This window comes from Papio anubis, chromosome 3 (genome assembly GCF_008728515.1).
Source record: "Papio anubis isolate 15944 chromosome 3, Panubis1.0, whole genome shotgun sequence".
Lineage (NCBI taxonomy): Eukaryota > Metazoa > Chordata > Mammalia > Primates > Cercopithecidae > Papio > Papio anubis.
In genome coordinates, this window is record NC_044978.1 from 19,938,523 (window position 1) to 19,963,252 (window position 24,730).

General features: G+C 36.1%; 1 protein-coding gene across 8 annotated transcripts in view; it reads right to left on the reverse strand.

Annotated features, from left to right (window-relative positions):
• The window catches only part of CLCN3 (chloride voltage-gated channel 3), a 108,558-nt gene that overhangs the window by 36,697 nt on the left and 47,131 nt on the right, over nucleotides 1-24,730 (reverse strand). For 7 of the 8 annotated variants that reach the window (XM_021938938.2, XM_021938941.2, XM_021938937.2 and 4 more), the window contains 2 exons: nucleotides 6,634-6,791; nucleotides 548-647 (listed from right to left, as the gene is read on the reverse strand). In XM_021938938.2, coding sequence (XP_021794630.1) covers nucleotides 548-647; nucleotides 6,634-6,791 — 258 coding nt within the window. Of the gene's footprint in view, nucleotides 1-547; nucleotides 648-6,633; nucleotides 6,792-13,960; nucleotides 14,169-24,730 lie in introns of those variants that run through there. The other variant, XM_031664178.1, reaches the window with a different exon arrangement.

The window sequence follows — 24,730 nt, forward strand, 5'->3', positions numbered from 1 at the left end:
CATGCTGCATAGCAGGATGAAGGGGATAGGTCTTGAGCTAGAACGCTTTAATTCAAATCCTGGTTTAGCCATTTACTAAGCTGTATGACCTCAGTCAGACTAAGTTACTTTTCTTCTGCTTCAGTCTCCTCATCTGTAAAATGGTGATAATGACAGCGGTGGCACCATAGGATTGCGGTGAGGTTTAAATACATATAAAGTTTTTAGAACAGTGTACGACACATAGGAAACAATAAATATTAGCTATTTATTATGATGTTAACATCAAAAGATACTTTGTTGATCATCTGATCCAAAACACTTATTTTACAGATATAGAAACTGAGTCTAGAAAGATCAACCAAACTGGATAAACACGTAAAGTGACAGAGCCAAGACTAGACATGGAAGCCTCCTGCCTCGTAGTCTTATATTTAAGATTTTTTGAAGAAGAGAAACAAATGCTTTTTAAAATCCAATGGTACCTGAGAAAAAATTGAGGGAAGGAGGGAAGAACAATTTATACTTCTGTTAACTAAAAAAGGATTTCTTGAAAAATTTTCTTTACCTGACGCCAATCCTGTTAGTGTTACTACTAGCCATCCTGACCACGCATCATACAAACTTTTTGTCATTTCCCATGCTGATTCTTTCTTTTTGCTGTTGATCTGAAATTAGAAATGTTTATGCTTCATTTTTCCAACTACGAATAGAAGCCACAATTCTAGAATCTAGCAATTTTTCTCATTTACCATACATAGAACAGTAATTTCTGAACTAGTCTGGGGCAAAATCACTACATTATAGACAGTTGTTATACCTGTAAACCAGACTACATGTATTTACCCAAGATCTGCTTTTATTTTTTATTTAAAAAGTTTTTTTCTTTTAATAAAAGAGGCAGGGCCTCGTTATGTTGGCTAGGATGGTCTTGAACTTCTGAGCTCAAATGATCCACCTGTCTCGGGCTCCCAAAGTGCTGGGATTACAGGTGTGAGCCACCGTGCCCAGCCAAGATCTGCATTTTAATAAGAACCTTGAGATTTGAATGCAAGGGGTCCACAAACTATATAAAATCTGACCCAGATTGTTTTAAATTGAATCAAATTTGAACTTCAGTTGGTACACATAACTAACTTTTACATATGTCTTCTATAAGACAATATGGTTTGAATTATCATTCTCTGGTCCTAGCAGTTAAGTAGATTACAATGTTCTTTAAAAGACAGGATCTGTGTATAATAATACCATGTCCATAAATACAATGTATTATAGAATAATCATGTGGACAAAGGGACTCCCTAAAACTTATAGGCCTTTTAATATGCAGGTTTGGAGAGCTCCAATTCCACTGGTAGAATCCAGAGGCTCTTTCTTTACTGTGTAAGGCAAAAGTGTCCTCTACTGAATATAGTGTAGGAAGTTAGGAGATTAACAAGAGTAATAGATATGATCCAGAACTCACTATACTAAAACACAAGAAGGTAAGTCTCACCTCTCTTACTAAGAATGTACTTCTAAACCTAAATTCCTTACTAGTCAACACCTCTCTTCTGTTCTACTAGGACTGTTGCTTTAAAATGCCGTATCACCGAACGGGCGCGGTGGCTCGTGCTTGCAATCCCAACACTTCGGGAGGCCGAGGCGGGTGGATCACGAGGTCAGGAGTTCAAGACCAGTCTGGCCAACACAGCGAAACCCCATCTCTACTAAAAATACAAAAATTAGCCGGGCGTGGTGGTGGGTGTCTGTAATCCCAGTTACTTGGGAAGCTGAGGCAGGAGAATCACTTGAACCTGGGAGGTGGAGGTGGCAGTGAGCTGAAAGCGTGCCATTGCACTCCAGCCTGGGTGACAAGAGCTAAACTCCATCTCAAAAAAAAGCCATATTTTCAGCCCAGGACTTCAGTGCTCAACTGTTCTGAAGGAGGGCTACAGCTGGAATTCAATGACCCAGTCTATTTCAAGCATCGGGTCTATTTGAAGTCACAATGCCCCACTAAAATGACACAGTAAGTTCTAAGTTGAACAAGGCAATTTTATCCCTTCTACCCTATAAGCAACCAAACACAGATATTAACCATTCTTCAGAATTAGAAATAGGTTATTTCTTTCAAAAATAATCACTAAACTCCATGTTGCTTTTCCTCAATAAAAATAAATAATGTGTAAGAAAACATGATAATATTAAGCTGTTTTCAGACTGAGTCACCACTGTTTTCTTTATATAACTGCTTGCACAGCACCACAGTCAGTCACTTAAATAGTTGCTTGATGGAGTGTATCAAGTAAAAAAGATATATGTACAGAGAATTCAATCATCACCATTCCTAAAATCTGGAAATCATTTAAATGTTCATCAATACAGCATCAGATAAATAAATTGCAGTATACCTATGTAATGAAAAATTCTGCAGCAATTAAAAAAGAATGAGATACATGTAGTGTTATACAGGAAAAAAGCAAGATGGCTAAAAGTATGCTAAAAGACAGGAATATAAATATTCATGCTTATATTTTTAAAAATCAGAAGATAAACCATAAAGGTAAAAATGTAAATTATTATAAGGGGAAGAAGACAATAGGTTGGGTGGGACAGAGACAGAAACTAGACTTCTTTGAACATACCTGCTTTGTACATTTAACTTTGGAACCATGGAAATACTTCATATATGTATAATAAAACAAAACTAAATCTAAAAAGCAAACCTTAAAAATTGAAATAAAGTTAAATGAATCGAAGGTGCATCTAACTGGTAACACAATGCCACAGAAGAAACTATTCCAAGGGACTTTACAACAAAGTAATTTGTAGATGCAACTGTGGTGGAATAAATAAAGGATAGGCCAGACGCAGTGGCTCATGCCTGTAATCTCTGCACTTTGGAAAGCAAAGGCAGGACAACGGTTTGAGGCCAGAAGTTTCAGACCAGCCTGGGTAACATAGGAGGACCCAGTCTCTTAAATTAAAAAAGAAAAAAAAAAGGCCAGGCACGGTGGCTCATGCCTGTAATCCCAGCACTTTGGGAGGCCGAGGCGGGTGGATCACGAGGTCAGGAGATTGAGACCATCCTGGCTGACACAGTGAAACCCTGTCTCTACTAAAAACACAAAAAATTAGCCGGGCGTGCCGGCAGGCGCCTGTAGCCCCAGCTACTCGGGAGACTGAGGCAGGAGAAGAATGGTGTGACCCCGGGAGGCGGAGCTTGCAGTGAGCCGAGATCGCGCCACTGCGCTCCAGCCTGGGAGACAGCCAGACTCTGTCTCAAAAAAAAAAAAAAAAAAATTAGCCAGGCATGGTGGTGTGCACCTGCAGTCCCAGCTACCCGGGAGGCTGGAGGCAGATTACCTAAAATATTTCAGTAGGCATATTGTTGGAGATGGTGTTGGTACTGTTATTCTGACAATGTTGTATGTGTGTATTATGGGGTAAATGAAATGACTATGTTTGTGATGTTCAGATTTTTGGCACGACTTAAAGGAAAAGCAGATTTAAGAACTAGAGGTTTAGCCCCATAGTCATGAATTCAAATTAGAAGAGTCATATACACTTAGGAGGCTAGAAACAATAGCCAACCCAGAAGCAACAAGTATCACCTAATGCCCAGGTTGTACCTATATTATATTTTCCTTCAATGGAATCAGAGAGCTCCTTGGTGAAATGGCTGATTCCAGGTTTGCTGCAGGAAATGTCTATGATGAATCAGGATTAGGATTAGGATTATCTAAGGACATGACAAAGGACACAGATAGCAAACTAAATAAGCTCCCACTAATCTAAAATGGAATAACATGAACATCAATAAGAATAATAACAGTGATGATTAAAACACAAATATGCTTAAAACCATGAGTCCATGAAGATACAGAAACAAACAACAACCAAACAAACAAAAAATACCATTGGTCAACTTTGAGGATGCTAAGGAACCTAGTATTTCAAGGTATCTCCCTTTCCTGTACCATCTTTACTTCAGGGAATCCAAATGGTTGATGTGGGGTAAACTCTCTATAGAAATATGCAAGCTAATAAATAAAAAAGGAATAACAATTAAACTGCAACCATTTTGCAAAATACTGAAATAGTAATATTTGAAATTACAGAATGTCAATTTGCTTGGAAATCATCTGGGGTAGGAAGGCTACAAGTATAACAAAAAAGTTCACAGAAAAAAAGAATTAGATTGGGTATATGGCCTGACATAGAAAGACTTTAAAATTTAACGTAGGCTGGGAGCAGTGGCTCCCACCTGTAATCCCAACATTTTGGGAGGCCGAGACAGGTGGATCACTTGAGGCCAGGACTTTGAGACCAGCCTGGCCAACATGGCGAAACCCCATCTCTACTAAAACTACAAAGATTAGCCAGCGTGGTAGCGCACACCTGTAATCCCAGCGACTTGGGAGGCCGAAGCATGAGAATTGCTTGAGCCTGGAGGGCGGAGGTTGCAGAGAGTCGAGATCGCACCACTGCACTTCAGTCTAGGCAACACAGCAAGACTCTCCTCAAAATGATGATAATAATTTTTAAGAACAATAGTAAGTATATAAATGTGTGGAATTTTCCAGCTTTAAAAAACTTCATTTATACAATAAGCATGGATCAAAATATTGAAAAATATTTGATTGGTCTAGGAAGAGAGGTGATTGATAAAATTAGCTAGGACACATACTGGCTGCTTCATATATTGCTATACCATTTGCAATGTTTTCAAGGACTGTACACTAACCATCTACACACTCAGAGAAAAAAGTGGTTTTTGTTTGTTTTGGAGGGTGACAGGGTCTTGCTCTATCACCCAGGTTGGAGGGCAGTGGTGCAATCATAATTCACTGTAACTTAGAACTCCCAGGCTCAAGGGATCCTCCCACCTCAGCTTTCCGAGTAGTTAGGACTACAGGCGCAAGACACTACACCCAGCTAATTTTTGCTTTGTTGTGTAGAGATAGAGTCTCCATACATGTCCAGGCTGGTCTCAAACTCCTGAGATCCAGCGATCCTCTGCCTCAACCTTCCAAAGCACTGGGATTATAGGCATGAGCCACTATGACCAGACTGTTTTGGTTTCCTTTGATCTCAGTTTTCTCTAAAATTTTATGAACATAGTGTCACAGATACTATGTTATATACTATGTTATTATTTTTTATTTTTAAAAATTCTCAGTTTTAGTGTCTAATATGGTAAATATCTATTGACAAAAACCACGTAAATGAAGGCTCTTTGGGGCTCTTCAATATTTTTTAAGAATTTAAAGGGGATCTGAGACCAAAACATTTAAGAATCATTAGATTAAAGCACTGATTTCATGTATTATATTTTATTTTTAGATATGCCCTAAAGGTAAATATCATCTGATGAATCTCAGAAGCTGTTGCCTATCATAAACAATATAATTTGAATTTCAGGTTTCATACACATATACATTAATATGGAAGCTTATAATTTGTGTAAATAGTCATTTTTACTGACAAGTAAATTTCCAACACCAAAATTATATAGGGCCTTTTGAGATTTGGAATTTTATTTTTCAAAAAGATTTTCTACTCTGGGAGGCTGAGGTCAGCCAATCACTTGAGGCCAGGAGTTTGAGACTAGCCTGGCCAAATGGAGAAATTTCATCTCTACTAAAAACACAAAAATTAGCTTGGCATGATGGCACACACCTATAATTCCAGCTACTCAGGAGGCTGAGTGCAAGAATTGCTTGAACCTGGGAGGCAGAGGCTGCAGTGAGTAAGACTGCACCATTGCAATCCAGCCTGGGCAACATAACGGGCAATAGTCTCAAAAAAAAAGAAAAAAAAATTTTTTTTTCTTTAAAAACGTATTTTGTATAAAAACTAGCCAGGCATGGTGGCACATGTTTGTAGTCCCAGCTACTCAGGAGGCTGAGGCAGGAGAATCGCTTGAATCCAGGAGGAAGAGGTTACAGTGAGCCAAGATCACACCACTACACTCCAGCCTGGGCAGAAGAGTGAGACTCCGTCTCAAAAATAAATAAATAAATACAAAATAAAAAATGTATTTTGGATTACATTATCAATGTAAGTCATGACCATGAACAAAAAGGATCCATAAATTGTACTTTTATATGTTAAAGCCATTTTTTAAAAAAACAGTAAAACATTACAACATTCAATAAGCTTTATTTGGGATCCAAGTTGAGAAATATCTCAGAATCAAATACTGGGAAAGGAGGTAAAAGAAAACAGCAAAATCCCACAAAACTATCTGCCCCTAGTAGATTTCTTCTTTTTTCATAGGTAAGAGTTACGCAGTGAGTTTCCTTTTTTGCCTTAGCTGGTGGGTTGCTCAAAGGCAAAAATCATGCTGATCTCCATATTTTGAACTTGGCTTGTTCTTCCCCCCAACTCCTGTGCTGTATTTTTCCCTTTCCTTCTTATTTTGTCTTCTTATTGTATTTCTTTGTTTTTTAGCTACCTGAAATCCTTTCTGGAAAGATACAGGGTATAAGTAAACTAAAAAAATTAAACATAGAAAAAGAAAAAAACAGGTACCACATATGAAATGTAGACATTTACTTATATTAAATGTAAACATATTTTGGCAGCCTGAGATCACTGGCAGAAATACATTATTAAAAGATCTAATTATGCACTATATTTTTAAAAATTTTTACTAAAAACACTTACCCGTCTATGCCTTTCTCTGTCTTTACATTTTTCTCGCACCCAATCAATAGTATGGAAATCATCGTATGTACCAACACCTGGAATTGGTTCATCCAAAAGATCCAGTAAATGTGTAGAACTGTTAATGCTGCCTCCATTTGTCATTGTATAATGAGTTCCTACACAAGAAAAAAGGAAAGATGAGTATGTTTTAGAAGACACAATCGTGAGCTAAGTGACCTTCTTAGAAGTTCATTATCAAGTCATGCAGAAATAATATCACTTGAAATCATTTCAATTAGAGAAAAATGTTAAGAAAAATTATCCAAAACTTGGAAATAAGGCCAAAATATTATGGCATGTCCTTTTAAAGCTAAATCTGAGTGTCAACAATTAGCCTGCATAATAGTCACCTGATGCTCTGGAGAATTTTGAAGACTATTCTGATTAGGGAATAGACTCTGTAAAATTAGAAAATGACTTGTAAAAGATAAATTGAAAATAGTAATTTTTATCTGGTAAAATGCAAATGAATTCTGTCCAGTAGAAAAAATAACCCTTAGAGTGGTGGTTTTGTTTTTGCCCTATAAGAATTTGCTTTCTTTCACTGATGATATACACTTCATCTCACACATCCTCCTCTCAATCAGCCTTGTCATCAGGCAGGTTCCCTCATTAGAGTCAAATAAATCTGACACATGTTCATCATATATCTTATATGAGTATCACAGACTTGAGAAATGTATCAGGAAGGACATTAAAAGATAGCTCAAGAAAAAGAAATACAAGTGGCTTTTAAATATGAAAATAAGCTCAATCTAACACATAAAAAGAAACACGAATCAAATCCACAATATCATTTCCCTCTATCAGATTAGTAAAGATGAAGTGTGTGAATGCACTAAGTGAGCAAAGCTTTGGAGAAAGAAGTCCTATTACAAAATTAGTAGTTTAAGTATGAAATGGAATAATCCCTTTGGGAAGGTGAAAGCTAACAAAATTTAATATACACAGATGCTCTTCGATCTAGCAAGTTCACTTCTAGGTTTTTTTTTCTTGCAGCTACACTTGCATAAATCCTTGAATAAACCCATAAATTATGCACAATGTGGGCAGAACATCTTACTATGTGCTACAGAAAGAAAACAAAAACATATTAATGCCAAAGTGCTTATAATCTAAAACGGGTTGGCAAAGAGCCAGAGAGTAAATATTTTAGGCTTTGGATGCCACACAATTGCAACAACTCAATTCTGCCATAGTAGCACAAAAGAAATCATAGACAATACGTTCATGAATGAGTCTGAATGTGTTCCAATAAAACTTTATTTACAAAACAGGTGAAGGACAGGATTTGGCACATGGCTCATAGTTGCCAATCCCTGATCTAAAGTCTGTACGGCAGACTTTACAACTGAAGACTTCTATTAAGAATTTTTTTATATAAATAGCACTTTACAGTGTAGCAGATACAAATTTAAAAAAAAAAAAAAACGACCCCTGACTTCCAGATGCAATATATTTTTATAATGTAACAAATTACATTTCAAAATAAGTTCAAATACTGAAGTTCCAAAGTTGCAATATTCTTTGACTACAATTCTAGTCATGTTACTTATATTTAATTTGTTAAAAAGAAAGAAATCTTGGGACTGTAGCACCTGGAACTAGGTGGATTAATCTAAGAAAACTTCCTAAAAAATATGAATTTTAAATTGTAATTTGAAATAAATTAGGCTATGGTTTCACAATGAGAATTATAGTTATACACTCCATGTTAGATACACTTAACACCTACTTCTGAAGGAAGAAACATATATGAGTATAGTCTGTAAAAGACAATTTATATTACTGTTAGAAAAAGAGTTTGGGCCAGGCGCAGAGGCTCACACCTGTAATTCCAGCATTTTGGGAGGCTGAGGTGGGTGGATTGTTTGAGCTCAGGAATTTGAGACCAGCTTGGGCAACATGGCAAAACCTCATCTCTACTAAAAATACAAAAAAAAAAAAAAAAAAAAAGCTGGGCACGGTGATATGTGCCTGCAGTCCCAGCTACTCAGTAGGCTAAGTAGGGAGAATTGCTCAAGCCCACGTTGGTTGTCGCGCCACTGCATTTCAGCTGGGCCACAGAGCAGGACGCTGTCTCAAAAAAAAAAGGAAAAGAAAAGAAAAATAATTTAGAGTGTAAAAAACAGGCTGGGTAAGAAATATGATAATCCAAGTGAAAATTATTAGACTTGACAGTGGAAGTAAAGAGATACAAGCATTTTGGGAAGCAATTTGGAAATACCTATCAAAATATAAGGGTTCTACTTCTAGGAATTAATTCTACAAGTGCGCAAAGGCTTAAATGTTTAATTGAACCATTATTTGTAATACTGAAAAATTCAAACCAATGGAAATGTCTCATCTATTGGTAATGAATGAAATCATGTAATTTATATATAATGCAGCAGTTAAAAAGAATAAGGTTGATCAATATATACTGGTATAAAAAACTGGCTACAATATATGGCAGCTTTTAAAAAGGACGAGGTGTAGATCAGCATTTTTAATATGCAAATTACTGTGTAAAATTTATACAGTAATACACAGAATACAGAGAAAACAGTTTGACCAAACATGAGACAACATATTAATAAAGGTTATCTCTGGGGATTAGAACTGTCAAAAGCAGAAAGTGAACTTTCATTTTCTACTTTGTACTTACAGGTATACATATATGTATAAGCACACACAGTATTTTCATAGAACCATGGAGACAGCTATGAAAATAGAGAAATTCTAATGAATCCAATCATCAATTAAGTAAATAGAGCAATGAATTGTTACCAAAAGGCCCAGATTCTAGTCCTGGACAGCTGAGTAACTTTAGACAAGTCACCTTTAAATATTAAGTATCTATCAGCATCCTTGACAACTATATGATATATGCTACAGTTTATAATAAAGATACATAAACAAAGAAACATTTAAAATTTTTTCAAAGCACTATGAACTTTGAAAACCTCATACATAATTTCAAATAGGTGATTTTAGCATAAGTGATTATAAATTATATCCTCAAATTATTTAGTAACGCAGATTTTAATGCCAAAAATTACCCAGAGTTTATTATTGAAAATGTAACTAATTATTTGATATAGAATAAAAGAAGTGGCACTCTATACTAATGTTTAAAAAAACACTGTAAAAATAAAACACAAGATATGTTTATTTTATTATAGGACTTTTAAGGAATGGAGCAAAATTACCAGACTACTCTTGCCATCTTTCTGGTTTAAACAAACTCATTCTCCTGTGTTTACAGATAAATAAACAATTATAGATGTTAAAGCCAGAATCTGAACTTTTCGTAATCATTATAAACATTCTCAGACTAGAGCAAGAGATCATTTGAAATCAATTTGGGGGTGGGATAAGGGAGGAATGCACAAAGAACCACGATGCCAATACTATTAACTAATTTTATTACCGCTGAGATGTAAGACAAATAAACTATAGAGTAGGTTTTTTAGATAATTCTAAGAGGCAGTAAGAACAGACATGAATATAGAAGGGGGTAATATTTTAAACAATGTAATAGTACTAATAAATGTTTGTTTGCTTCTACCAGGTCCAACAGGGTTCTCGCTTATCTCCCTATATATTACTTTAAATGCCTGGATTGGAAGCCCGGAGTGGTGGCCCACGCCTGTAATCCCAGCACTTTGGTAGGCTAAGAAGGATGGATAGATTGAGTTCAGGAGTTGGAGACCAGCCTGGGCAACATGGTAAAACACCATCTCTACAAAAACTAGCTGGGCATGGTGGTGTGCACTTGTAATCCCAGCTACTCAGGAGGCTGAACTGCAAGGACTGCTGCAGCCTGGGAAGTAGACGCTGAAGTGAGCTGTGATTGCACCAATGCACTCCAGCCTGGGCGACAGAACAAAACTCTGTCTCAAAAAAAAAAAAAGTGTACCTTGGAAAGGTGTAAAACTCCTAAAAGGAGAGTGGCGCGCTGATTTGAGTGTTTTAGCAGAAGTACTCCAAAAAATATATATAATAATAATTGATACCATTCTTGGCCAAAGGTTTAAAGGCCCAATCCCTGCATCATGATGCCCATGTTCATTTACATACAACACATACTCAAAAGCTTAAACTTAAAGCTTTAATAAAGCTCTTCCCTGCCCCCTCATCCTAATTTGATGTAGTGACTTCCACTTTGTAAAAGCTACCTGAAAGGCCGCACATTTTCTTGAGAAAAAGCAATTGGAGAATAAATATATAAGGAACACTTATAATATCTTGACATACGTGAGAATCTCTGACTCTGCTTTCCACATAATATTAAAACTGATCATTTAGAAAATGCATTTGCAGGGAAGAATCAAAAGCCACTTATGGCTTTCTGGTAAGATGTACAGTACTTCTGTGGTATTCCGACCAAAAATGCATAAAATGAATCTTACAAGGAAAAACCAGATACACCCAAACTAAGGGAAATTCTGCAAAATATATGGAGTGTACTCTAAAAAATGTCAAGATTATGAAAGATAAAGAACTGAGGAACTGTTCTAGATTAAAACAACTAAATGTAACATGTGCTTCAGGATTAGCTCCTAGACCAGGAAAAAAACCTTTTTTCTTTTGTACTAAAGGACACAGTGGGGCAACTGGCATACTGGAAGATGGTCTGCAGATCATGTCATACTATGGTATCAGCGTAAATGTTCTGATTTTGAAAAGTGTAGAAGTGTACGGTAGCTATACAGAAGAAAATGCCCTTTCTTGAGGGAATACACACTGAAGTATTTAGGAATGAAAGCATGTTACATCTGCATTTTACTCTTTACATGGCTCAGAAAAAAACATATAGTGCATACATGCCCTGTATCTATGTAAAATGCTACTTATTACATATAATGGCATATACAGTACTTGGAGAATAGAAACATAATGAACAAATGTGGTAAAATATTAACATTTCAGGAACTGGGGTCACAGGTATATGGGATTCTTTGCACTATTTTTAAACTTCTGTAAGTCTGAAGTCACTTTAAGAAAAAGCCTACCATGAAATATTTTGCAAACTTCGTTTTCCCTCCTACATTGCCCTTCTCTGGGTAGAGCTGAAGAAACATGGACTACTGATCTTATTCTCTTTGTGCAAAAAACAAAAAGTGAAATTTCTATACCACTTAACATGTATCGATAATACATTGCTAGCCCCACTTAAAGAATTTCCAGGCTATTTGCAGCATGAAGATAATAAGCAAACAAAATATACATTTCTCCAATAGACTTATGAATGACAAAGTGGAAAAGTACAGACTGCTGTTATCACTTTTATGAGGTATAAAAAGGTACAGTAGTGCAATACACATTTACATCAGACATGTGTCTTGCTTTCAGTGACTTTCAAATAATTACTCTGTGGAAACTACTCTTAACATCTTAATTTACAGAACAATTCAGTAATTCAAAATCTCTGAAACAGAAAATTTTCAAACATCCAAACATTTACTTTAGTATGTGACATTTCAAATATTTCTCTTATAAAAAATTTCTCTTAAAAATTTTATAATTTGTTCTGTCAAACATGGAAACCTGAATAGTATAAAGAAGGGGAGGAAAAGGAAAATTTCTACCCTAAACTGGGGAGAAGTCACTGTATTTCTAATGTGAAAAGAAATTTTAAAGGTATTATGTTTTCTAACAATAACACTGGCTTTAAAATAATCCTATTGCACTGTTTCTTTGCATATAATTCTCTGAAACCTAGATTTGTGTAAGATATAACTTACAGCCGGGCGCAGTGGCTCACGCTTGTAATCCCAGCACTTTGGAAGGCCGAGGTGGGTGGATCACAAGGTCAGGAGTTCAAGACCAGCCTGGCCAAGATGGTGAAACCCCGTCTCCACTACAAATACAAAAATGAGCTGGGCGTGGTGGAATGCGCCTGTAATTCCAGCTATTCAGGAGGCTGAGGCAGGAGAATCGCTTCAATCTGGGAGATGAAGGTTGCAGTTAGCCGAGATTGCACCACTGCATTCTAGCCTGGGCAACAGAGCAAGACTCTGTCTCAAAAACAAAACAAAACAAAACAAAACCAAAAAGATATAACTTATACAGGCTAAAATGAGATAAGTACAAAAAATTATGTATGTTAAAAATGCTTTTAAAGCAACAGTATATCCAATTTTACCTCTCAATTTCATCTTACACATGAATAAAGGATGTATCTTTTAGGTACCGTCACAGCATAAAGTTCTCTTCTACATAAAGTACATCTCCTTCTTTTTTCCTAAAATAATATTTCAAAGGCTGGGCATGGTGGCTCACACCTGTAATCCCAGCACTTTGGGAGGCTGAGGCAGGCGGCTCACTTGAGGCCAGGAGTTTGAGACTAATCTGGCTAACATGGTGAAACCACGACTCCATTAAAAATACAAAAATTAGCTGGGTGTGGTGGTGCATGTCTGTAGTCCCAGCTCCTCAGAAGGCCGAGGTGGGCAGACGGCTGGAGCCTTGAAGGCAGATGCTGCAGTGAGCCAAGATCACACCATTGCACTCCAGCCTGGGCAACAGAGTGAAACCCTGCCTCAAAAAAAAAAAAAATATATATATATATATACACATACACACACACATAAAAAAATATAAATACATATACACATACATATAAAAATATATATAGAGCCTCAAAAATATATATATATACACACACACACAAAAATATATATAAATATATATACACACACACAAAAAAAATATACACACACATATATATAAAAATAGGAAAGTTAATTAGGAAAAATATGGCTTTTGTAAAACTGATATCTGGAGGAAACTCTAGAAGACAAAGAGGTCCTTAGGATGAAATAAAGGTAGTAGTGAGACTGCAGCTTCCTTGATTATGCCTTTCTTTCTCTCCTCAGTAAAAGCTCTTCTTACAGTTAGATTTTATTTTATTTTATTTTATTTATATATATTTTTTGAGTTGGAGTCTCGCTCTGTCGCCCAGGCTGGAGCGCAGTGGCGCGATCTTGGCTCACTGCAAGTTCCGCGTCCTGGGTTCACGCCATTCTCCTGCCTCAGCCTCCTGAGTAGCTGGGACTACAGGCGCCCACCATCACGCCCGGCTAATTTTTTTAAATTTTTACTAGAGATGGGGTTTCACCGTGTTAGCCAGGATGGTCTTAATCTCCTGACCTCGTGATCTGCCTGCCTCGGCCTCTCAAAGTGCTGGGATTACAGGTGTGAGCCACTGTGCCGGGCCACAGTTAGATGTCACTAACCTAAAATGACAGGATTTGCCTTGGACCTCCCATTTCTCAAAGCATATGCAGTTCTCACTTACCTGTGAAGACCGTAGTGGAGTTGTAGTGGAATACCTCTAGGAAAGACTAAGCAAGTTTCCTTATTCCATGCTATTTTCTTGACCCCTCCACACACCTTCCCCGCACCAATTCAGTCAGAGACATCCGTTGCCATAGGAAAAGAAATACACAGCAGAGCATGGAGAACATGATTCAATATTATGGTATCCCAGTTTCAAATGTAGGCTTCTGAAACCCAAAGAGGAGAAAAATTCTTTTTTTTTTTTTTTTAATTTAAGTTCTGGGATACATGTTCAGAATGTGCAGGTCTGTTACACAGGCACACATGTGCCATGGTGGTTTGCTGCATTTACCAACCCATCACCTAGGTTTTAAACCCCAAATGCATTAGGTATTGTCCTAATGCTCTCTCTCCCCTTGTCCCCCACCCCCCCAACAGGCCTCCCTGTGTGATGTTCCCCTCCCAGTGAGAACATGCAGTGCTTGGTTTTCTATTTCTGTGTTAGTTTGCTGAGAACAATGGCTTCCAGCTTTATCCATGTCCCTACAAAGGACATGATCTCATTCTTTTTTATGGCTGCATAGTATTCCACAGTATATATGTGCCACATTTTCTTTATCCAGTCTACCATTGATGGACATTTGGGTTGGTTTGAAATCTTTGCTATTATAAATAGTGCTATAATAAACATATGTGTGCATGTGTCTATAGCAGAATGATTTATAATCCTTTGGGTATATACTCAGTAATGGGACTGCTGGGTCAAATGGCATTTCTGGTCCTAGATCCTTGAGGAATTGCCACACTGTCTTCCACAATGGTTGAAATAATTTACACTCCCACCAACAATGTGAAAGCGTTCCTATTTCTCCACAGCCTTACCCACATCTATTGTTTTTTGACTTTTTATAATAATCACCATTCCGACTTGCGTGAGATGATATCTCATTGTGGTTTTGATTTTCATTTCTCTAATGATCAGTGATGATGAATACAACTTACAAGGGATGTGAAGGACCTCTTCAAGGAGAACTACAAACCACTGCCCAAGGAAATAAGAAAGGACACAAACAAATGGAAAAACATTCCATGCTCATGGATAGGAAGAATCAATATCATGAAAATGGCCATACTGCCCAAAGTAATTTACAGATTCAATGCTATTTCCATCAAGCTACCATTGACTTTCTTTGCAAAATTAGAAAAACCTACTTTAAATTTCATATGGAACCAAAAAAGAGCCCGCATAACCAATAGAATCCTAAGCAAAATTAACAAAGCTGGAGGCATCATGCTACCTGACTTCAAGCTATACTACAAGGCTGCAGTAACCAAAACAGCACAGTACTGGTACCAAAACACACATATAGACCAACGGAACAGAACAAAGACCTCAGAAATAACACCACACATCTACTATCATCTGATCTTCAACAAACTTGACAAAAACAAGCAATGGGAAAGGAATCCCTATTTAATAAATGGTGCTGGGAAAACTGGCTAGCCATATGCAGAAAATTGGAACTGGACCCCTTCCTTACACCTTATAGAAAAATTAACTCAAGATGGATTTAAGGCTTAAATGTAAAACCCAAAAGCATGAAAACCTAGGCAATACCATTCAGGACATAGGCTTGGCAAAGACTTCATGACTAAAACACCAAAAGCAATGGTGACAAAAGCCAAAATTGACAAATGGGATCTAATTAAACTAAAGAGCTTCTGCACAGCAAAAGAAACTATCATCAGAGTGAACAGGCAACCTACAGAATGGGAGAAAATTTTTGCAATCTATCCATCTGACAAAGGTCTAATATCCAGAATCTACAAGGAACTTAAACAAATGTACAAGAAAGAAATCAAACGACCCCATCAAAATGTGGGCAAAGTATATGAACAGACACTTCTCAAAAGGAGACATTTATGCGGCCAAAAAACATACAAAAAGACTAATTCTTAATAGTCAAAACTTTTGAATTCAAAAGATGGGTCTCTGGGTTTCAAAAAGCTTTAAGTAAACAGGCTTAGGGTTTCTGCAGTAAGCCAGATGAAGAACCAACTTTACCTAACTACATGAGGATTGCTGGGGAGGAGAAAAAAGGGAATCAAGTAAACAAGAGAGTTAGAACTGTTAAAGTGGTGACTGGTTTGAGCCTTTTACATTTTCTGTAAGTGAGATATAGGTAAGATCACACTAGCCACACACAAAAGTTGATTTTTTTCATTCATACCTCCTAAAAATTATTTCACATCATTAAAAGTACACGCATATTTTCAGTGACTTCAGGTAACTGTATTTGTCATAACATACTATAATTTATCCACTTTATTTTTTTAGAGATGAGGTCTTGCTCTGCCACCTAGGTTGGAAAGCAGTGGTGGAATCATAGCTCACTATAGCCTCAAACCTGGGCTCAAGCAATCATCCTGCCTCAGCCTCCCACGTAGTTGGGACTGCAGGCAAGCACCACCACACCTGGCTACATACTACAATTTAAACAAATCTTCGTGTTGGTTTAACATTATGAACATTATCCAACACATATGTATCTGCTCAGCCATCCTCTTTTCCAATTAATTTTTATGATTTTAAGTCTTTTCTTATTCTCGACTTTTTCTCCAACCCCACTACCAGATATTCAATACTAATAACCAGGTATATTTCCAAACTTAAAATAATCATATTATCCATTTATTATCCTCACATTAGGGTTATTATTTATGTAATGGAACCTGATTGTTTTGCCCACTTGGTATCTCCTTCCCCTTCTTTCTATAACAGAACCCAATTATTTTAAGGAAACTTCTGTCCCTCACTGCATGCAGTCCTGGTGAAGGTATCAATCGAGGTACCTTCTCCTCCCCAGCTAAAGAAAACACACAGATTCAAGTTAGATCAATCAAACTGTGGCTCCTAGAAATGTAAATCTTGGCACAGTGGTGATCAGAACCAATTAATTTTAATAGCTGAACCTTCAAGAGGACATAGGATAATTCCATAGTTCCTGTTACCTAAATATCCAGCTCTTGGATGATAAGAAAGTATGATCTGAAAGTTAGTAGCTTCCAAGTTTACGACAAAAAAAAAAAAAATCAAAAACTTTTTTGGAGGGCTGACTACCAGATGCCAGTGACTACTATGCTACTACCCAACTCTACTATCTCCTGGCTGAAAAACAGTAACACAAAAGACTGGAAAAAAAGATCACTTTTCTTCCAGGTGGCCTAGTAGAGAAATTCCATGACTTTACTGCACTTTGAGGTCAGAAAGACCTAGAGTCAAATTCCAGCTCTGCCTCCCATTAGTTCTGTGATCTAGCACAAGTTACTTATTAACCTCTTTGAATACCTTGGTTTTGTTACCCACTTCTACTAGAGTATGATAGGTGGACTGGAGATACATTACGTAAAACATTTAATACTACACTTGACAAATAGTAGAAAAACAATAAACACAAGCCATTATTTCTGCTGAAATATTTGAGTATTTAAAATTTCATCAGAAAAGCCAGGTGCAGTGGTACACACCTGTAGTCCCAGCTAATCAGGATGCTGTGTGGCAGGAGGCTGTGTTGTTTGAGCCCAGGAGTTCAAGGCAGCCTGGGAAACATAGTGAGATCTCATATCTATTTAAACAACAAACCAAAACCAACCCCTGCACACACACACTTCAGCATGTTGCATTATATTACTCATATGACTAAGTTATAATACTGCTTAACCAAAAGACTAACAATATGACAAAGAAAGCCAAAAAAAAGCAAAACAAAACAAAAGTCTGGCTGGGCGCAGTGGCTCACGCCTGTAATCTCAGAACTTTGGGAGGCTGAGGCGGGTGGATCACGAGGTCAGGAGTTCAAGAGCAGCCTGGCCAATATGGTAAAACCCCATCTCTACTAAAAATACAAAAATTAGCCGGGCATAGTGGCATACACCTGTAGTCCCAGCTACTTGGGAGGCTGAGAAAGGAGAATCACTTGAACTCGGGAGGTGGAGGTTGCAGTGAGCAGAGGTTGTGCCACTGCACTCCAACCTGGGCGACAGAGTGAGATCCATCTCAAAATGAAAAAAAAGTCTTAAAAATTTGGACAATAAGTTCTTCTAGAACTGTATATTGAGCAAAAATCAATTTTTTTTTAACAGATAACTTAATTCATTATGCCTGGTACGGACACAGAAACAAATTCTTAAAATGCATGATTCATGAATTTCATAGTTCAGACATTACCAATACTGAAATACCTCCAGCAAGCAGGAAAAATTATTCAATTGATGAACTAAAACTGGCTTGCAACCTTCTTGCAAAAATAACTCTATTAAGAAGATTGTTTTGCCTTATTTTATTTTTTTTCTGAGACAGGGAACTTTATAAAGATCAAGCACACCTATGGAAATATAAATCCATTATTTCTTAATATGTAATCTAAACAAAAAGACTTAAATTTACCTGTAGGAAAATTATTTAAAATTATTCATTATTCTTTTTCCAATTGAGTGACTGGTTAAAAAGAAAAAAAAAGTATTCATTATTCTTTAAAGGAATATTTTTTCTACTCAGGAGGCTGAGGCAGGAGAATGGCGTGAACCTTGGAGGCCGAGCTTGCAGTGAGCCAAGATCGCGCCACCGCACTCCAGCCTGGGAGACAGGGCAAGACTCCGTCTCAAAAAAAAAGAAATATCCTTTTCTAGTGAGGAAAGAATAGTCTTTTGAATAAATGATGCTGGGACAACTGGCTATTCACATGCAAAACAATGAAATTGTACCCCTCCCTTATACCATATATAAAAATTAACTAAAAATTGATCCTAGATCTAAAGAGCTAAAACTATAAAATACAGGAGTAAATTTTTGTGATCTTGAGTTAGGCAGTGGTTTTTTAGATATGACACCAATGCACAAGAGACAAAAGAAAAAAACAGATAAACTGAACTACATCAGAATTAAAATAATCTTTCCCATGCAGAGGTCACTGTTATCTAGCTCATGTCTAATAATAGCAGTAAGAATAGCTAATTTTAATTGAGTAACTTAATGTGTGCCAGACATTGTTCTCAGGACATTACATATATTAGTTCATATAATACTCACAACAACATGAGACAGGTACTACTATCTCCACTTTATACATTTGGAAAACAAGGTGCTGAGAGTTAAACAGGCCCAAGGTCACACAGCTAGCAAGTAGGAGAACAGGGATTCAAACTCTAGCACTTTGATTCTCAAGTCACTAAAATAATTTCATTGTTGGTTTACATGTATACTTTAAGAAATGTGGACAACCTTCTCTCAGAGTAGGTTAAGAACTATTACGTGATGCCTTCTCCCAAACACATACGTACATGCACTTAGCCTTTGGACAATAAATACAATCTTACTCTTCACCATCACTATCCCTCTTTGCTTTGGTTGCAGTCCACTTTTTCCTATATTATTTAAAATGCTGCAATAGAAAACTGCAGAAGTGGTGAGCACGGCTTTGCTCCCAGCACTCACATCCTTATGCTTTAGCAGTTTATGATAATAGTGCATCCCCATTCTCACCCTCAGTTGTTCCCAACATCTTATGCCACAGGAAGTGTACCTTTACCTCAGGTGTACTTACAAACAGGTTTTCAAACTATTTTTTAGCTTTTGAAATGTTTTTCCAAAAAAAAGTTGAGATATGTTTCTCACTGACATAGTATATAGATATGTACTTAAATAAAACCAAAGTTTAGTAAACAATGCTTACTCTTATTAGTTGGTATATACTGATATTTTACTTTGTTTTTTTAATCTTTCCTTTTAAAATACTGGTCACAATTCAACTGGTTTCATGATCAACATGTTAAAACTTGAAGTTTGACAAACACTGAACTAGAAAAATATAGGCATTAATAAAATTGTCTGCTTTCCCATAAATACAAATATGATTTTACCCACAAGCTTTCCACATATATTTGCTGAACTGCCCTTTAAAAAAACAAAAAACAAACAAAAAACAAAAAACCTTAATTGCTGCACCTCAAACTGAGCTTATTAGTAAATATCACAGCGACACTGGTAGGAGCCTAAGTCTTTTCTCAAAGGGGTTTATCCAAATAATGGTTTTACATGAAAAATAATGCATATAGTTATTTAATAAGAGTTCCTTATTACCTCTGTGATCAATCTCCAAAGATGTGAAATGGTGATCCTTGTCATTTAAGTTCATAATGCAGATTACTGTTACATAAGACACAGACAAAACATATGAACCTTTTAAAAAAAAATTACGGAAGGAAGAAGGTAGGAATCCAAAATACCATGTATTCCTTCACAACCTATTTGCTTCTGTATGTTAAGAGCAGGAAGTCTAGCCCCATATGTTTCTTTTTTCCCTCTCTCTGCGACCGTACTGATAAGAAATGGCCTTCCTGGTAAGGGAGGGGAAAGTAAACGTTATAAGTTGATAGTGGAAGTTCCAGAATGTTAGCAGACTCCAAATCAAAGATTAAAAAGGTAACGGCAAGAATAGTGCCTCATATTTAGCAGGTGGTCAATTAAATGTCTACTGGGTAAATGAATAGCATAAAAGAAGCATATGCTATTAAAATTTGTTCAGTCATTCAATCATATTTAACTGTCTAAACTGCAAAGACTTGCAAGTTAATGCCAAATCCCAAAGAAGTTTTCCAAAGATACACAACCAGGCAGCAGCAATACTAAGCCCATTACTCAATTTACTGTTTTCTTTTCTGTTCTGTTGCCACCTCAAATTAAAAAGCCACATCCTTAGTTAGAGATGATAAGGTGGACATTAAGACATCTGTGTAACTGGAAACAGGTTCCACATTTAATTATTATGCCTGCATATATGATGAGCTGTATAATACATGAATAAAAAGATATATAAAATTTATTAGAGAAATCAGAATAAATCCACTTTATGACCTAATTAAAGTTGCAAAGGGCTACAAAGAAACTAGAAATTAAACATATGTTAATTTAAAAACACGAAACAAAACCTTAAAGTACAATGTAAGCTACCAGTCTCCTGCATAAACACAAAGCAGAAACCTCGATGCTGGGAAAACAGCCAAAATTACAAACTTAATCAGTGCGGCAGGAAATCTGTTCACACTTTGAAATCTTGATACAAAGCATTTCTGACAAGCCATGAGATGGCATGAAATTAACCATACTTAAGTGTTAGCTATTTTTAGAAAATCAAGCTAGAGGTAGTAATATGAGCCACATTTTATTGAAGATTTGAAATTCAGATACTGTGGGAAAAGTACATTTAAAAACAGGCTTTGTTTTATACTGCTGTTGTAGAAACAAGGAGTTTTTGACACCAAATAAACAATCTTTAGTTGTTCCTTTAATTTACAGACACTTAGATGGATTAATTTTTTAAGAAGAGGTTTAATTTTCCAGTTGGATAAAGTATTAGGGCCAATAAAAATATAGTAAGTATCTGAATCCTAAAATCATTTTACAAAGAGCCTACAGAATGTCCCTCTGGCAATAAGAACATCACATAACACCTGGATTTTCAAATAATGTGCAAAAAATGATACTTTTCAGAGGGAAGAAAAAGGAACAAACCTCTATTATAATAGAAACCCAAAAAAGCTTTATTTAGATACATTGCTGAGCTAATGAATGTCAAGAAATAATTTCAGGGAGAAATTTGAAAAAATAAGATTCCAAACTTCTATTTCAATGGCAAAGCTACACTTTTTGTGGTTAGTCCTGTAGGATCTGCCATTCTTCTAACTTCCACCTTTCTACACTACCCTCTCCAGTGACTCACAACAAAACTGCCTTTGTTGTACCAAAACTAATCCAAGAGCAACATACTAGGCACTTCCTCCTGTCATAGCATTTACTCATTTTATCATATCCACCAGGAATGCCCAAAAGAACTTGAGTTCCCTTGTGTATGTGAGAACAGTCTACTTTGGTAACACTTGTCAAAAGGAGACTCATCTCTTCTTCCCAATGTTCTTTGGGACTTTAACGGAAGAAGAGATTTCTGCATTTCTATCATTCACTAGAAATTTACTAACTTCCTCGGGATTATGTTTGTTTTTCTTATGCCTCTACTAGACTTAAAACACAAGTTACTATGAAGATACGTGTAGTGAGAAGCAGTTTAGCCTCAGGATTAGAGTATGAGCCAAATATCTGGATGGAATCCTGACTTTTCCTTAACAATTCCTTACCTCAGTCCTGTCAACTAGAAAATGGGGATTATAACAGTACTTACTTCATAAACTTGTGATGAGGATTTAAATGATTTCATATACATAAAGCACTTAGAACAAGTCAGGCACAGTGGCTCGCACCTGTAATCTCAGCTACTTAGGAGGCCAAGGCAGGAGGGTCACTTGAGCCCAGGAGTTGGAGACCAGCCTGGACAACATAGTGAGACTCTCTCTAAAAAAAAAAAAAAAAAAAAAAAAAACATTTGTTTTTTAAATTAGCCAGGCATGGTATTGCATGCCTGCAGTTCCAGGTACCAAGGAGGGTGAGACAGGAGGATCTAAGCCCAGTAGTTCAAGGTTGCAGTTTGCTATAATCACTCCACTGCACTCCAGCCTGGGTGAAAGAGTGATACCTCTCTCTGAAGAAAAAAAAAAAAAGAACCCCACTTAGAATAGTATCCAGCTAACAGGAAATTCTAATAAATATTAACTATTATTAATAAATTAAATATTTAAATAATTGTTACAGGCCCTCATGGCGTAAATGGAGGCTCAGGCCCAAAAGATCAAATCCATTATAAAGGATTGGTAGAAGAAAGAAATTTGACCTCCAAAATACTTAAACATCTTGAACAAATTAAGAAAAAGTGTAAAACTAACAGTCCAAATAAGCCAAGCATTTCTTCCTGATAAAAAAGGAAGAGACATTTTGAGAGAGCTTGATTGTTTCTATATAGGAAATATACCCCTAAAGATGGCTATTTCTAAAATGTCATCTTATTTTCTAATCTATCAATAGTACATTAAACTAATTCTATTTTGAATCTACTTATACTTCTAGACTTGACATTATTTACTTAAGTAGGGAGCTTCACCATTTACCATCTCACCTTGAAAAGTAGTATTAAATTCAATTTGCCCAACAAAGGTAATCCCTGGCTATACCACGCAGGGATTTACTAAACAGATTCATGTTTACTTTATTGATATCCTTCACAATTTTATACTTTATCTGCCTCTTCACTATCAGCCTGAAGATCAATTTTAATCATTATATAGCTTTGTTCTTCCTCACAGGGAAGCTGATTCAGTTTTTTCGATCTGTTAGCTGCCTGTCTCCATCAATTCCATTGTATTGACCCATGGCTACAACGGGTCATAAATTATGGAAAACAAATACCATCTTACGCATAGACACTAGGATACTATGGTATGTTTGAGGTAATACAGTGCAGACATGCAAGCCTAATAACTCACTTATCTCAACTACACATACACAATGTTACTTTCAATAACAATGGCTTATATTAACAGATTAAGTCTCATCAAGGGATAAAGAACCTAATTGAACTGCCAAGAGTGGGACTGATTTAGATCCGAAGCAAGATTCTTAAAGGATTATTTATGAAAGCATAATAGAAATAAAAAGCTTATGTTTTGGTAATATCAGTAACCATGCCTACTCTCACATAAGTTTTGACTTATTTCTTATTATTTTTATATTTTATACTGAGACAGTCCATAAGTAAGTTCTGTCAAAGACTATTAAGCTTCACAAAAGGAATTTAAATTTCTGAAGCCCAGGTATTCTATCATTATTAACAAACAAATGTTCTAATAGCATGAGGAAAATATAGCCTGTCTTGTTTTACAGTTTAATTACTGATTAGCAAATAATGTGACATTTGAACAGTCACTATACATTCACCTTGCTTCCTGTTTAAAGAAATCCTTACCAGAAAACTGATAATGAGAACATAGGAAATAGAAGAACTTAAGATCGCAACATTAAGAATAAAAAAATAAAAAACTCTGGGTGGTGTGATTATGAGAAATTATTTTCTTCTTTATGCTTTTAGATATTTCTTCCAAATGTTCTAACATATACATATACCCATATATTGAAATTTTATTAGGAAGGCAACTCTGTAAGAGAAAGCACAATATATGTAACATGATCCTTACACAGCTTTTCTCAAAATGTAAAAAGCAAGTTTTTACTAACTACAGAATACTACAAGATAAATAATGTTACAACTGTTCAGACCCTAAAATAGTGTCTAGCAAATACAATGTAACCAATAGACATTTGTTGAATACATTATGTTTAAATTATAGTGGAACTTAATACTAAAAAAAAAGTGTTATCAGAACACAAAGTATATTTTAAATAAAGCAGACTAATTATATTAGAAAAACATTATTACTTCCTTATATACTTACAAATAAAAGTTTGGGTTAAATCATAAGGTGAGTTTATAATATCATGCAGTAATTCAAACTAATGTGGCTCAAAAATGAAGTCACATAAGCTAAGAGATTTTTCTTGAAGTTCAATTTTTTTTCTAGGACAACAAATGTCAACCAGTCTGTTTTTAGAATATGCACTTTAACAAAAATGAAAAAAAGGGCAGTAATTAACATGCAATTAATTTTAAGGAGACTAAGGAAGTGACTGCCAAAAGATTTACAGGCATGCTGGGTGCTCTTCTGCTTTTCACAAACCAGTAACTATTATTTTTTTCTGACATTTAGTAAAGTACCCTAAACGTGTTTTATCCTATCAAATTTCACAAGATACCTGTGGAAGACAATGTAGTATCTTACTCAGCCAAAA